Genomic DNA, 14,393 nt, shown 5'->3' with positions numbered 1-14,393 from the left:
CCAGGTAGAAAAAAACTGGAATGCCAGAGAAAAAGGTTTCAATTTATTTCTATTTGCCAACAAGTTCTACTGTTTTTATCAAACCTTTATAACTCCGGTACATCAGAGAAAAGTTCTTTCAGCACAGGGTGTCATGCCTACACTACCACTATTCAAGCTAATCCCACCATTAATCATTATTTTTATGATTCAGACATTATTAGGAGTTCAGACGCAGCTGTTCATACAACCAAATTCACTCCAGATGTAAAACTAAGCCCTTAATATGGGACTTAAGTAGAATTTAAACAGTATATAAGGCCCTGAATTACTCTCTGTGTGGGAGTTTAATTCACTTACAGGAATCTTCTTCCCTATCTGCTTGTCAGAACATAATTCAAAAATAAAAGTACAATAAAACCTGCTGTTGACTTTAAAGTATTCTGTATATACAACAAGCAACTGACACCAGGTACACAGCATGCTACTGGCTTGTTTTCAGAAATCCTGGACAGCAGGTTCATATGCAGAAAAACACATAATAGACATATGGTATCGGAGATGAACAATGTTCATTTGCATTGATTTACCCTTCCACGCTGATGACCCATCTTCTTTCAGCTGCACATGTCCTTGCTCTCACGTCTTTAGCTCTGGTTACCTCTAGGTTCTTATGCCCATTGGTTGAGCTGCCTGTTGACTTGTAGGAAGCCCTGGGGCAATCCCTGCTGGGCTATTGAATTTATGCTTAATTTGAGCGATAATGGTAGGAACTGTATGTGGCCCACTGAAGCCTTAGACCCATATCCTTGCTCGAAATAACACAGATCACAGAAATTTTATATCTTTTCAATGTGGAAAACGTGTGTGTCCCTTAATCAGACTCCTCCTTTCACAGAAAATTTGCAAAGATTTTTAGTTCTCGTAGAAAAGAAATAACGAAATACCAGTATTTATTTGTAATAAAACCACACAGCTGTTAGTACCCTCCTACAAACCCTTCATGTTGGCCAAGCATTAGCCACATCCTCAGAGTGCTGTTTTTGTGCTTTTGCTCACATAACCCTTCATGGTCAAAATGATCCCAGAAACTCCTCCCGGGAAGACATCACACCTACAGCATCGTTGGCAACAGTCCCTTTGCCTGCCATGTTAATCAATATCTTATTGCTCTTTTTTATATCACCTCCCCAACGTATCCTGATCTATCTGTTACCTCTAATGTTACTCTTAGGTTGAAAAATTTTGGGATCAGGAACTATCTTTTATTTGGTGTTTGTGCAGCATGTTTTTAATCCAATATTAGTATTTTTGTATGCTATGGCAACACACACCAGAATAGTGCAACAGTAACAATGTGCATGGCAGTACACTTGGACTAGAACAGAAGAACAGAAGGTTGCATTCTCTCATTATTTTTTGTGGAAACTCCTAATTAGGAACCTTTATTCAAAGCCTGCTGAAGCCGATGTAAAAACTCCAATGAGATTAGCTGGCTTTGGATCAAATCCTGAACATCAATCAGAATATGTACATGAAGCAGGGACAGAACATGAACTGAAAGGGAGAGAGGGCACAACACTGACATTCATTTGGGTTTAATTCATTGCAACTCTATATGACATGGAAGAGTGACAGATTGCTTAGGACATCTCAGCATGTAGGACAGCCCCTCAGAAAGGCTCACCTTAACAAGGTTCACAGGAGTTGGGTAGGAACAATTTAAAATTTTATTAGAGAAGTGTCATACAGAAGGGAAATTGTAATAAATCCAGCATCACACAGGTTGTCATTCTTTCTTATACGTGAGAACATATGGTTCATTTGCTTACTTGATGCTCATGCTGTCTGATGTGCTAAACACTATTGCATTAAGTAGTCAGTAACACATGATGAAATTAAGTGCATTGGCTTGTTGCATTATGAAACTCTCTAAGGAGAGAGAGAAAAGAAAGGAAAAGCCCTTTCTTGTGTCTTCCACTGCACTAATATTCTTTGTCTGCTGCCTGCCAGAGTTTCATTGGGTCAGGTAGCAATGGGGGTCCCCTTCTGCCTTCTCATTACTCTGCAGTGGGTTGACTTCAAATGGAAAGATAACAGAGAAAGAAGAAAGAGGAAAAACAAAGCAAAATAAGATTAAGAAGAAAAAATAAAATATTGTCTCTTTCTTCCCCTCACCTGTGCTCATTCTTGTTCTCCCTATATCTCTCTCCTCATCTTTCACTCATACACTTTCCACTCCCTTGCCTTTGCTCTCATCTTGGGGGAGAAGACAAAAATATCTGGCAACGTGGAGAACAGAAAGAAAAGACTGAAGGTACTTCGGGTCAGTCTGAGGCATTTTCTGGCATCCCTTTGGTTGTAAAACTTTTCTTACACCAATATCACTAGTTTTGCTGGATCACCAAATATGTCTGCTCGTGTGTACTCACTCCACGTTTTATGTTTCTCCTGGATTCAATTACATAATTCAGAAGGAAGCACAGGCAAACGTTTGCACACTTACGCCTACAACCAATGCTGAAAACAGAAAAATACCACTGCTGTTAGCAAATAATTATTCAATAAATTCATATTACAGCTGCCTCCACTAGTGTTTTGCAACACCCTCTTTTCTGCTACCTTTCATATAAAAACTGAGACCTTTGTAATCTGAGCATAAGATATTTTTAGCTAGAACATAGACTTCTTGCAGGTCTCAGCGTTCTCTTGGGAAGAAAGTAAGGATGGATTTTGTCTGGTTAGCATGAATATGTGGTAGTAGTGTGCTCAGAGAGATGAAGAAACAATGCAGTTGTACACAGAAATCTCAGGTTTTATAGGAGTTTTCGTAATTTAATATGTAAGTTCAGACCAAGCACTGAAAGCAGGCAGGTAAATCAATGCCTTTGATTTCTGTCAAACTATTTGTTAGCAAGGAATCAAACTGAAGTGATTAATCAAATTTAGCAGATGTTGAATCAATTCTATCGGTTCCCTAAGCAAAATTAGAATGTCATCAAGAGATGAGCCTAATTTGTATTCATGTTGACTTACAGCGATGGTCTCCAAGATATCTGGAATTGCTCTGATTGCTGATGCCCACACTTCAAGTGCTCTATTTAAAAACTAAAATAGGAAATGAACTTTTTTACAAGCACGCAGACACTGATAAGATAGAAGGGTTAAGGCATATCATCAAAGTTATGCAAAGCTTCTTGTGGTAGAAAAGCAAGAAGGATAAAAATGGAGATACACTTAATCCAGGCTTCAAAAACCAGACTTAAAAAATAAAATAATAGTAATATTAATATCCCATTGCTACTCACCTGGCTGCATTGCTGTAGAAAGCTGGGAATAGAATGGTAAATGCTGGAATAGCATAAGAAAATATGTTCTATATGAAACTTGCTACCAGCATACAAATATCTATACTACTTTTATCTGCAAACAGCGGGTGCATAGAACAGGGTGGTTTGTGGCACTAAACAGCATGACAAGCCTCTTTGCCTGTGTTTCTCATCTGGTCTGACTTCAACATAGGTACAGGTTGGGGTTTGTTTTTTTTCAGACACTGTGTTTAGGTTTCTTTCCCCCAGCTTTGCTCATCTAAAATTTAAGCATCTCGTTCAAGATGGAGGTGTCCAACAAGAAAAAGTAAATAACTACCGTAGACTGCATATTGACTTCAGCTAAATAAAAATTAAGTGACATCAATCTCCTCCTTTGTTAGTAGAGTAGTGCAAATTTTGGAATTTTCAATCCATTTTGTCTTGATTCCTCTCCAAGCAGATTTTTTTTTTTTTTGAAAGATAATGGATATTCTGGAAAGTTTCAGTACAAGCTAAACAAACAGTGTTGACATTCTGGTAATTGAAATGTTTCACTGAAGTTTGTTGAACTGCCCTGACACATTTCTTCTCAAATTGGTTCAAGCTGAAATGTTATTTCACAGTACAATATGTTTTGTGTCTGGTATTTGATCAGTGGATGGAGGACTTCTCCTGTTTACCAATTAATTGCCTTTATTTTTTTAACCCCCTCTTTCTCTACTTCCAACAGCAGTCACAAGACAGAATTATTTTCCCAAATAATAAAAAAAATTAAAATGTGTTAAAACACTCATGCTTTTGGAATCTGACTTTGAACAGTAGAGCAGCAGAAGAAAGACAGAAGCAGATGGTGGCCATGAGTGCTCAGAGGCTGTAGGAGAAGGGTCCTGCCCAGAAGACAGGTAGAATGATTCAGATGCAACACGTGGTTGTGAGCAGACCCAACCCTTCCATTAATGAAACCTGCCCAGTCCCTGTGTTTCACATGGGGGCAGGAGAATCCCCTTGAATTTGAGGCTCCAAGGGGCAGCTGTAAAACCTCAGGAATTACCAGATAATTCCCCCTCAGTATAGCATTGGAAGAAGTCCCTGGTCACAACATCTGCTTAGTTTTCTTTGCAGAAGGCTGTTGAAAGACAGCTTTTCATTTCAGTGCTCAATCCTTCTCTGATGTTTCCTTTGAGTAATGGCAACAACTTGAGTGCAAAACACCAAAAACAAGTGTGGCATGGGAGAGGGAATTTACTACATAGCACAGCTTTATTTATAGCAGAGAATCAATTACCATCCTGCACAGAGCTGGGACTGAACTGTGTCCTACAAGCAAGTCTAGGAGCCAACTAATATCAAGCATATTTTATTGACCCCTAAACATACTTCTTGCCCAGTCCCCAGAAAACAATTTAAATTATGAATATTTGTTTATTACTGATTACTAATGCATGGAAAGTGCTGTATATGACTAATGCATTCTTTCAGCCTATCTCATTTCTCTGTTTTCCCTCAGCTATCCTCATTTAAATTCTGAGTGGAGTGAATCACATATGTTCATATGCATTCACTACAGTGTTTAGGGATCCTTGACTCATGGTGAGGGAAGAGCACCTCTCTCTGGTAAAGCAAAAGGAGTTCCAATTCCCATTTACTAAAATGCTTTGATCAAAGAGAAACTGTATCAAGCAAGTTTTCAAAGAATGGATCCACTGAAAGCATTAAAGACATACATTTGTGATGAGATCAACATCTAGACTTGCAAATGTTTTGTTTAATATATGAATTGTTCCTTTCTACTCTTTCTTTTCCTCAGTAGACACAGGAGATACAAAGTGAGAAGTGAGATGAAGAAAACTCCCCTTGCACTTAAGAATATATGACATATATGAAAATAGCTCCTATCTGTGTCTGATTCCACAAGGTGGGAGTTCAGAGCACGGAGTTTATCCTTTTTCTTTGTTGCATTTTGTTTCTACATTGAGCTAAAGTCCACAAATTCATGCATTCAGCAAAGGGCAAACAAAATCTTTTCAAAGTTGCCCATTGAACAAGTGGTATTGATCCCAAAAGCCCATTTCTCAAGACACTGATTCAGAGGGAGGTTAATTGCCCAAAAGAAAACCTGAAGGTGTACTAGGTGATCCAGAGAAGCTGATCAGGCGATGACATGAAGAGTGAGCAGGTATAAACAGCTAGGATCAGCCAACTGTGGAATTGCTGTTTGATTAGAGACACGGTTTAGTGGTGGATGGACTTTGCAGTGTTGGGTTTATGGTTAGACTGGATGATCTTAAAGGTCTTTTCCAAGCTAAAGGATTCTATGTTTCCTGCAGCTGATAATCTTGAGTTGCCTCTGTAAGGTGGCCAATTGCATAAACCAAAGATAAATTACGCTACTGCATATTCCACAAATGCATATTGCTTCAAATGTAATAGAGTGTTCTGAGTAAATTGGAGCATACAAGCAGCTGAAGATATGGGCAACCATGTGTTTGAACTACAGAAGATGCAAGAGACGAGCAGGGCGGTGAGAAACTGTGCCCTGAAAAGGGACCTGAGGACTGAGGACTTTCATTGATGGACGACAGCAAGAGAGTCAGAAGACTACACTTCAGACTCAGGAAATGTTAAGATATTTTTCAAGTAACAGAGGCCCATATATTGTAGCTTCATAAACTTAAAAAGGCTTGATTAAAAACCCTCATAGGAAATAAAATAAAAAAATATTTCATGGTGCTTTTATTAACAATACAAACAGTCTATTAATTAGCTCTTCCTCATTAGCACACTTTTCATTGCATACTTACAAACTAACATTAATACAGTACAATGTTATCTTGTCATATTAAGAGCTCAGATGACCAGGGAGGAGTGACCATGCATGCGTGACTATCAGGAACAAACTATTACCATGAATGAAAGGAAGAAGGTGAAAAAAAGAATCCTTTTCCCCCCAGGGTGGAATAGGTCCAGTTGCACTATTTCTGAAACAATAGATTGGATTTGTCTAAATGATTCTGAAGAAGCTATATGATTTGACTTATTTAGCAATGTGTCCATCACAGTTCTGATGTCAGAACTGTAAGGGGTTGGCATTTCATTTTTTCAGCATTTATAACCAAACCAGAAAAAAAAACAAAAAAACCAAAAAAAACAAACCAAAACAAAGCAACAAAAAACCAACCAGCAAAAAACAAACAAACAAACAAAACAACAACAAAAAAAAACAAAAACAAAAAAACAAACCAAAACCACAAACTAGTAAAAGAGTCTGTAGAGATTATAAATGCTGCACAATAAAATGGGAGCAGAAATAAGGAAAGCTTTAGTTAGAATAGTTAATCTGTGTGTGACATGTTAGGATGTGATCATATATATAGAGAAAGGCAGAGCAGATTCTTTTTGCAAAGTTGTGTGATTTTAGTACTTTAATTAGCTGTGCACTTTAGTTACAGACATACAAATCTTTGTTTCAATTTCTGCTTTCTGTCACAAAGATCTCTAGAAAAATACTCTATAGATGATTTATTTTCTCTTCTTTAAAACTGCGGCATTAACTGTTTTGTCATTTAATAATCAAAAAGCCTCAAATTCTACTTTGCACCAGTGGGCACACTGGTAATAATGTTTTGCACATGGAGGGATTAAATGCTCTCTCTCTTTGCCTCGGTGTAAATCCTGCTCCTTTTATTTACTCCTGCTAAGCAGCAGAAGGCCTTCAGGGACATTCAAAAATTACAGCTTGCTTATAATTATTGTTAGCAAATTAATATAGAAGCACAAGTAAATACTGTGTGACGTATGTAAATACTTTTTATAAGCAAATCAGATGGAGAATATTAGGATATTAAACCTCAACATCTAGGCTTAAATCAAAAATTTAAATTGTAAGTTTTAAACAGTGCTTTCCATGATCCTGTTGTCACCAACAATGGAAAATCCACAGGTCACCTGTGGCAAAGTGTGTTCTGAGCATGTTTTCTACATACTGTAGGGATAGGCTGCATCTAATAGGAATGAACAGGCATTTTTTGTTGAATAAACTGTAAAATCAAAATGCAGATAAGAAAGACTTGACTGAGGACTAGTTAGAAAAATATTTTTCGTCATTAGCTGAGTAGTTAAACAGAAAATAACACTGCCATTACTGAAAGAGGGGGGGAAAAAGAATAATTGGAAAGTTCTCTACCTCCTGTAGCATAGATTGCTCACCCAGATTTTTTCTGTTTCATTGTGAGTACCTGTATGAAATGTCTTTTCTCTGATTTGCACTTTCACGTACACTTCTCTGATTTACTTTACATTGCTGTAGTATGGCATAGAGGAATATTTCTTTGTGTCACAGTTTTGAATATTGTTTTAATGAACTAAAATTATTTTAGGTCTTACGTGACCCAAACTAACGTCCTTGAGCAACTGGTCCCGTGTGCAAAATCTGGTCTTCAATTTCTAGAGCTTTATGAATCACTGAGTCTGTTTTCAGTCTTTGAAAATGATAACGTGGTAAAACAGCATTGCTGTTACACTTGTGAACTGAAAGAGATGCTGAGGAAGATTACAGTTCTTAGACACTCTTGCCCATTTCATACATCTGTCTACACTGTATATGGAAATATCATGGAATCATGGAATGGTTTGGGTTGGAAGGGACCTTAAAGACCGTATGGTTCCAACCACCCTGCCATGGGCAGGGACACCTTCAGGGTGTATACTGTGTATCATCAGGGTCGTAAACTGTGCATACTATTCACAACTTAAGTCAATAAGTCACTTGTGATTTTAATGCTTTACCATTTAATTGACTCTAGCATGTAATAGATAGTTTGTGGCAACTCCCAGAAAAGCTATCAGCCATCACAGACCAAACAAGCAAAGCCCTTCTGAAGACCACATAACCCCATACCAGTTGGTGAGGGAGCATACCAGTATGCTGGCCCAGTGGCTAAATCCTGTCTAAACAGAAGAGACAGAGAATATACAGAGGCTGATTTAGCTATGGATTATTGTACAACCGGTACAGCTGCAAAGCAATTATGCTGCAGCCTGGGGGCATATTCGCTTCCCTGAAGCCTCCACTGATGTCTCCTACGTGAAACCAATTCACTCCAGCTTTGCAGGCGGTAAACAGTCAGCTCTGATAGCCTGGCAGTGAATTAACTGGCGATGAACGCAAACGTATGTATTGTACCATTACCCGTGTGGATTAAGTGTGGCTTTGTTCTCAACCAGCGTTACATCTGTAAGCTGTATGGACACTGCTAAAGACAAATAGGCCCCTGGCATCAAAGTATTCTGTCAATGAGCTGTCAAATGCAATACTCAGCCAGTTGCCTTTCAGTGATGCTTAAATTATATTATTAAAACAGAGAACACCCAACAGTCCAGCAACTGGTTTATGATGGTACCTTTTGTTCTGGCGCAGAACCTCCGAGCCCTTTCTCCAGTTGACAACTGCTCTGGGAGAAGCGCTGGGTTTACAACCAATCGTAACTTCACCTCCAACTTGAACAACAGACATTTTTTTCACGGGATTTTTGGAAAAATCAGGTGCTGCAGCTAAAAATAGAGAAGAAGAAAGAAGAGCAGAGCAGTATGCAGCTGACAAGTTATTAAATGAGCTTGCTAAATTCTTCTTTTCAAGTTACTCAGTAAGGGTGAATCCAATAATTGCTTTGCTTTTCAGGTTTCTGAAAAAGTTGGTATGTCAAACATGAAAAATGTATTTAAGTACCAAAGAATGGAATTCCTTGTATCTTATGTATGCTGTTTCTAAACTGTCCACCTAGGAACTGTCTACTACTACAGTCTTTACTCCGGGTTATCTGCAGACTGGGAGAACAGGTCCGTCTGCAAGGAAGAAGGAGGTTCCTGAGCAGAACTGTGTCAGCAGGATAAACATCACACTCCTCATCCCAGCCACATGTATCCATCTGCAGAGTATTCAATTACTAGCACAGTTTTCAGTGGCTTTCTGTTCATAAATCAACACTGTTTTCTGAAAATGTGTTTATTTTTCCAGTAATTCATATGAAAATTTACTCTTGGAGAAGCAGAAAAAAACAAGACCTGTACAACAGCTAGGTGCTCTTATAGTCTGTGTTTTGCTGGTTTCACTAGTATTTGGCTGCTGAACAAACTTTGTATTTGGATACTTATCACAGAATATTTTTTTATAATATAAGAAAAAGTTCAATTTTATGTGCATCTGTGGTAGTCATTAATGAGATTATTTGCTATGTTATTTGTTTTTGTATACATATTTGCCATATGCTCTTTGTTTATAGTCAAAACTATTTTTCCCACTTTCTGAAATGACTTTTAAAAACTGCAGAATAACTATTAATAACTAAAGATGCAAAGTGAGAAACAGCACTCATTAAACTTGTGTGTATGTGATAAAAAAGACCACATATAGGATTAGATTTTTCCTCCAAACATGAAAAAAAAAAAGCCCTCAAAAATAAAAACAAACCCATTCACATGTGGGTGAGGAAGAGCAAGCAGCAAAGAAATATTAACAGACTTGAACCACCAGGTGGTATTTAATCTACTCATCTCTTAATTTCAAATTTTTTAAATGAGTGTCCTGTTATACTCACTACTTGCTCATTTTAGTGACATTTACTCACCTACCACCCGCAACTCAGCGTTGGCATAAATAGTATCATACTTGTTTTCTGCCACACACTGATAGAGGCCAGAGTCTGACATATTCAGCACAGGTATGATAAGAGTTCCATTTTCTATTTGAATTCTTTCCTGATAATAGAAAAACAAACACAAAAAAAACATTGACAGAGCCAATGAGCGTACTATCCCAAAGTTTTTTTGGTCATAATTCAGAAGCAGAAATGTCATTTTCTTGTAAGCAATGTGGATGACTACATCAGCAATACGATGTGTACCTCGGCTATATGATGATTGTTATGTTTTCAGACCTCTTAGCTCTTCAAAACTTTGCAAACCTTTGCCTGTAGTTCTTGAAGAGTCATTGCCTTGGGCAGGTTGGCCCAGATGTTCCAGCTGTGACACGTGTTTCTCTGCATTGCTGAGCTGTGAATTGGTGGGTTATGCTTCACCATAAAGCAGAAGCAGTTACTGCAGGGCAGGTAAGGCTGCTCCATGCTGGAAGCCTGGAGCATCTTCCATACGGCTCCCAAGAAGCAGCACCTGGAGCCAGCCTTGTCCAGGAGCACAGTGAAGTATGGGCTAACCCCTCATCTGATGAGATTAATTTGTTGATGATGACCTAAGATGATCAGAAAAGCTCCATGGGAGACAGAGGTGCTCAAAGAATAGAAAAATTTCAAATGTCATCAGATCACAAGTCACAGAAAAAATGATCCACTGCAAAAACTTGACTGCAAGCCAACACTTTTAAATTCCTACTGGAAACCCACAGGCAGCTGTTCAGGTCAGAGGGAAAGCATGCTCCTCATGGCTGGAATTTCCATACACATTAAGTTTTTTTCAGTGCAATTCTGCTGAAATAGAGAAAACTGCACAGTGGGTAAATTTGGATCAGAGTTTGGCTTCTGGTGTATTAAAAGGAGTTTTATTTGCTCTACTTTGGCAAACAGAAAAAGCCTGTTTCATGCTACAAGCATAACTTAAAGCTAATTTTTTTTTGCAATTTTACAATTGCTGGCCTCTGGAGACAAAAATAAGTGCACTGCAAAGTGTAACACTGAGAAGAAGAGAATATGTACCTTAAAACAGATCCGTTTGGAAGAAACCCACAACACAAAAATATAAATTCCATCACCAAATGTGTCTCTGAAACAATAGATATTACTATTACGCTGCACCTTTAGTCTGGCTCTGCTGCCTCTGAAGGAGTGATGGGAGCGTATGCAGTACAGTCTTTGCTGAACAGCTACAAGCATCTGAAATGTGTTTGTGAACTGCTGACCATATAGAACCTCCCTTGCAGAGTTGTCCCAGTTAAGCCAGTTGCACAGCCCATTGCAGGGATTTCTCTTGCAACGGGGAGAGGGACAACTTATTGAAGCACGGAACTCTATTTTCCAATACTACCAGACATGAAAGGACCCAGCCCAACCTTGTTTACCTTGGAAGTCTGACGAGAGCACAACCTGCGGTTGTATGGTTGGTGCATTGCAAACTAATTAACAACGTTATGTTACTTATCCACTGTTTTTTGGGGGTTTTGGGGTTTTGTTTTTTTTTTAATTTTCTAACTACAGATTTTTACTGCATACTTAGTTTTACCTTCAGGCTGTTTGTTATCCTCTCGATAGATTCTATTTTTACCAATATCCTTTGAATATAAAAGCCCCTTCTGAAGCAACACTCCTGTTTCACACCCGTGCCAAATTCCCCGCAGTTCTCTGCTGGCCCTTTCGAGCTACATGGACAAAGAGAAGAAGAAAGCACACCATGTACACAAGCAGAAATAATGCTGGGATGACCAACTAGGTGGTCAGGGAGAAACGTTTGACAAAGAGCAGACAATATCCTCAGAATCAGCCCCAGAGTGGAAAGTGTCTGGAAGGTATTCTTCCTGTGATATTTCCAACAAGCAGGGTGCTGTGACAGACTGAATATTTTATTACACCTCCCTTGTACTTTCACCTCCAAACTATCCATTTTGTCCATTGAGCAATAACATTCAGCATTTTGTTGCCTGAAGTATTCCATTTACAATACACTGTAAGTACTGTGAAAATGTTGGTTGAAAATGTGTCTGTGGAGTGTTTTATTCTTCTTTATTGAAATGATGCAGTTGGAGAGTGACAGATTCTAAATATCGCTGTCTTCAAAGAGAGACAAACTAGATAATCTTGCTTAGGAAGAGGTGACAATGAGCAGAACAATCAGGTTCAGAAAAATTGCAATCCAAGTACATTCTGGCCAGCCTTCTCAGATGCTAGCTGGGCTTGTTTAGGACTAATCCAGCAGAAAATCTTATGGAAGGTTGGACGCCCTTCCATTTGCTTCAAATAAGTACTACTATGTCAAACAAGTGTTGGTTCTGCAACCCAGCAGGTGTTAATTTGCCCCATATGTTTTGAAAATTACCTCTATCTGTTCTTGCTAGACAGAAATTAATCAGTGTTATTTTTTTTTCCAAGTAAAGATGCATTACAAATGAGCCATGCCATTTTATGCCCGATAGACGCTGAACAGACGCCTAATAAAAAGGGAAAACTTGGCCTCAGCAGAATTCAAACGCATCAGAGTCTGTTGCCACAGAAGTCATTCTCCACAAGGTCACAAACAAGTGAGGACTGGAAGATGAATCTACCAAAGCTTGGCCACTGCAGAAGTGTAATTATACTGCCTGGAAAGAGACAAGACTGGGTTCACAAAGACCTGGCTACCTAAGTATCTGATCAGGTTTCTTAAATACTTGAGCTCCAATTGATTTCCCCTCTCCTCCTGCACTCCTACCACTTCACTACTTTCCACTTGGTCTTTCTCTATCTTTTAGGTGAGTTTCTTCACTTATTCACCTTTTCCTTAGAACTTCGTATGTTTTTTTTTCAGTCTATTATTCCTCTACATAGTCCCAGAAAAGTATTAACCTCAGTCTTAGCTGATTTTCATAGCTCACTGCTTAATTCAGTTAAAGGATTAACACAGCGTATGAGTGGCCATACTGCATGAGACCAAAGGTCCATCCAGACTGCAGATTAAGAACAGAAACAGAAGAAATGTGCAAGTTCACAGGCTGATCAGTTTGCAATGCCAGCTCTGAAATGCTCTTCCACAGTGAATTGGTATCCCACCAGTTTCCCAAATTACAAATGTCTACAAATGTGTTTAGTGTTTCTGTTCCTAACGATAATTGTTATTTTTAAACCCATCCATACCTACTACCGTATCTTGTAGCAATTAAGTGATCTGTAAGACGCATCCTATGAGGAAATTGGTGTATCTTTATAGAGAGATATATATATAACTGGCAATGCCATACATTTTCAATAAAGATGAACTCCAAGAACCAAGGCTTTGCCTTGCAAAGAGTTCGTGCTCTTTGGTTTACTTTGACGTGTTAAGCTTCAATAAAATTTCTGAAGAAAGGTAATGCACTCTAAAATGAATGTGGTGACCAAATAACGTAAAAACAAAAAAGACGAGCAAAAAAACAAACAAGAGAAACCTTACCTCTGATGTGAGCAGCTGGCCATTTTTTAACCAACTGTAGGAGGGGCTTGGTTTTCCTTTTGCCTTACATTCCCAAAATAAACTGTCATAGAGAGACAGAAAGGCATTTTGGATTTTTTTCTCCCATTCTGGGAGTGCTGAAAAGAATATGCAAACCATTTTAAGCAGGAGAAAAATCATTTTGCTGGAGGTATGCTGCCATTAATTAATGAACTGAGCAAGGGTAATTAGTATTTGTCCAACACATTCTTAATATATTGCAAGTGAATTCTGCACAATTCCCTGGCATTAAACTTCAGGACTAACTTGGGAAAATGTTAGAGATCTACTGGCTTTTTGGCTAACAGAACAAGCCTCCCTCCACAGTGTGATCCTGGGGGTAGCTCATGACTCTGCCCCAACAAAGTGCCTTGAGATTGTCCAACAGTAGATCAATGCAATGCCAATGAGTTGCTTCACAGAATGGGAAAGTGTCTAGGATGCAGCTCACAATGCCTAAAAGTGATTCTAAATGTATGTCATTTTTAGTGCTCTCAGAGCCTAAGACATGGGATCTAGATATCATGCACAAAGCAGCAGACAGTGTCCAAGAGGAAACCCTATTTCCTAAAGACAAGCTGCCTACAGGGTGAAAACACAGCAGCACAGAAATTAAGCAAGAAGTCAATTACACAGATAATATACCAGCCTACTCCTAGTAGAATTAAAAAATCTTACGTTAAAGCTTCATGAATGCTAAATATTTGACTATGAACATATATTAATTCATTTACAAAACATATTTAATAAGCATATTGTTTTAGATTGTATTAACTGATCATAATTTTGTAATTGCTTATGCTGTTATCAATCATGCCCAGGTAATCTACTGAACTTAATTTTAATGGAACCATTTGACTGATGTTCTGCAAAAATTAGTGAGCAATGAGAACAAAATAACCCCTAAAAGCAAATAAATAATTAAATATTCAGAACAGC

At 38.4% G+C, this 14,393-nt stretch overlaps 1 protein-coding gene across 1 annotated transcript in view; it reads right to left on the bottom strand.

Annotated features, from left to right (window-relative positions):
- The window catches only part of CNTN6 (contactin 6), a 42,770-nt gene extending 29,196 nt beyond the window's left edge, over window positions 1–13,574 (bottom strand). The window contains exons 1-3 of the mRNA XM_010074552.1: window positions 13,416–13,574; window positions 9,914–10,043; window positions 8,690–8,840 (exon numbers count right to left, since the gene is read on the bottom strand). Coding sequence (XP_010072854.1) covers window positions 8,690–8,840; window positions 9,914–10,043; window positions 13,416–13,574 — 440 coding nt within the window. The remainder of the gene's footprint in view (window positions 1–8,689; window positions 8,841–9,913; window positions 10,044–13,415) is intronic.
- Between the last annotated feature and the right edge of the window lie 819 nt (window positions 13,575–14,393).

The sequence above is a fragment of the Pterocles gutturalis genome, unplaced genomic scaffold, assembly GCF_000699245.1.
Source record: "Pterocles gutturalis isolate BGI_N339 unplaced genomic scaffold, ASM69924v1 scaffold23067, whole genome shotgun sequence".
Taxonomy (NCBI): domain Eukaryota; kingdom Metazoa; phylum Chordata; class Aves; order Pterocliformes; family Pteroclidae; genus Pterocles; species Pterocles gutturalis.
Note: the sequence above shows the minus strand (reverse complement) of the source record. Positions and strands in the feature narration are given on the sequence as shown.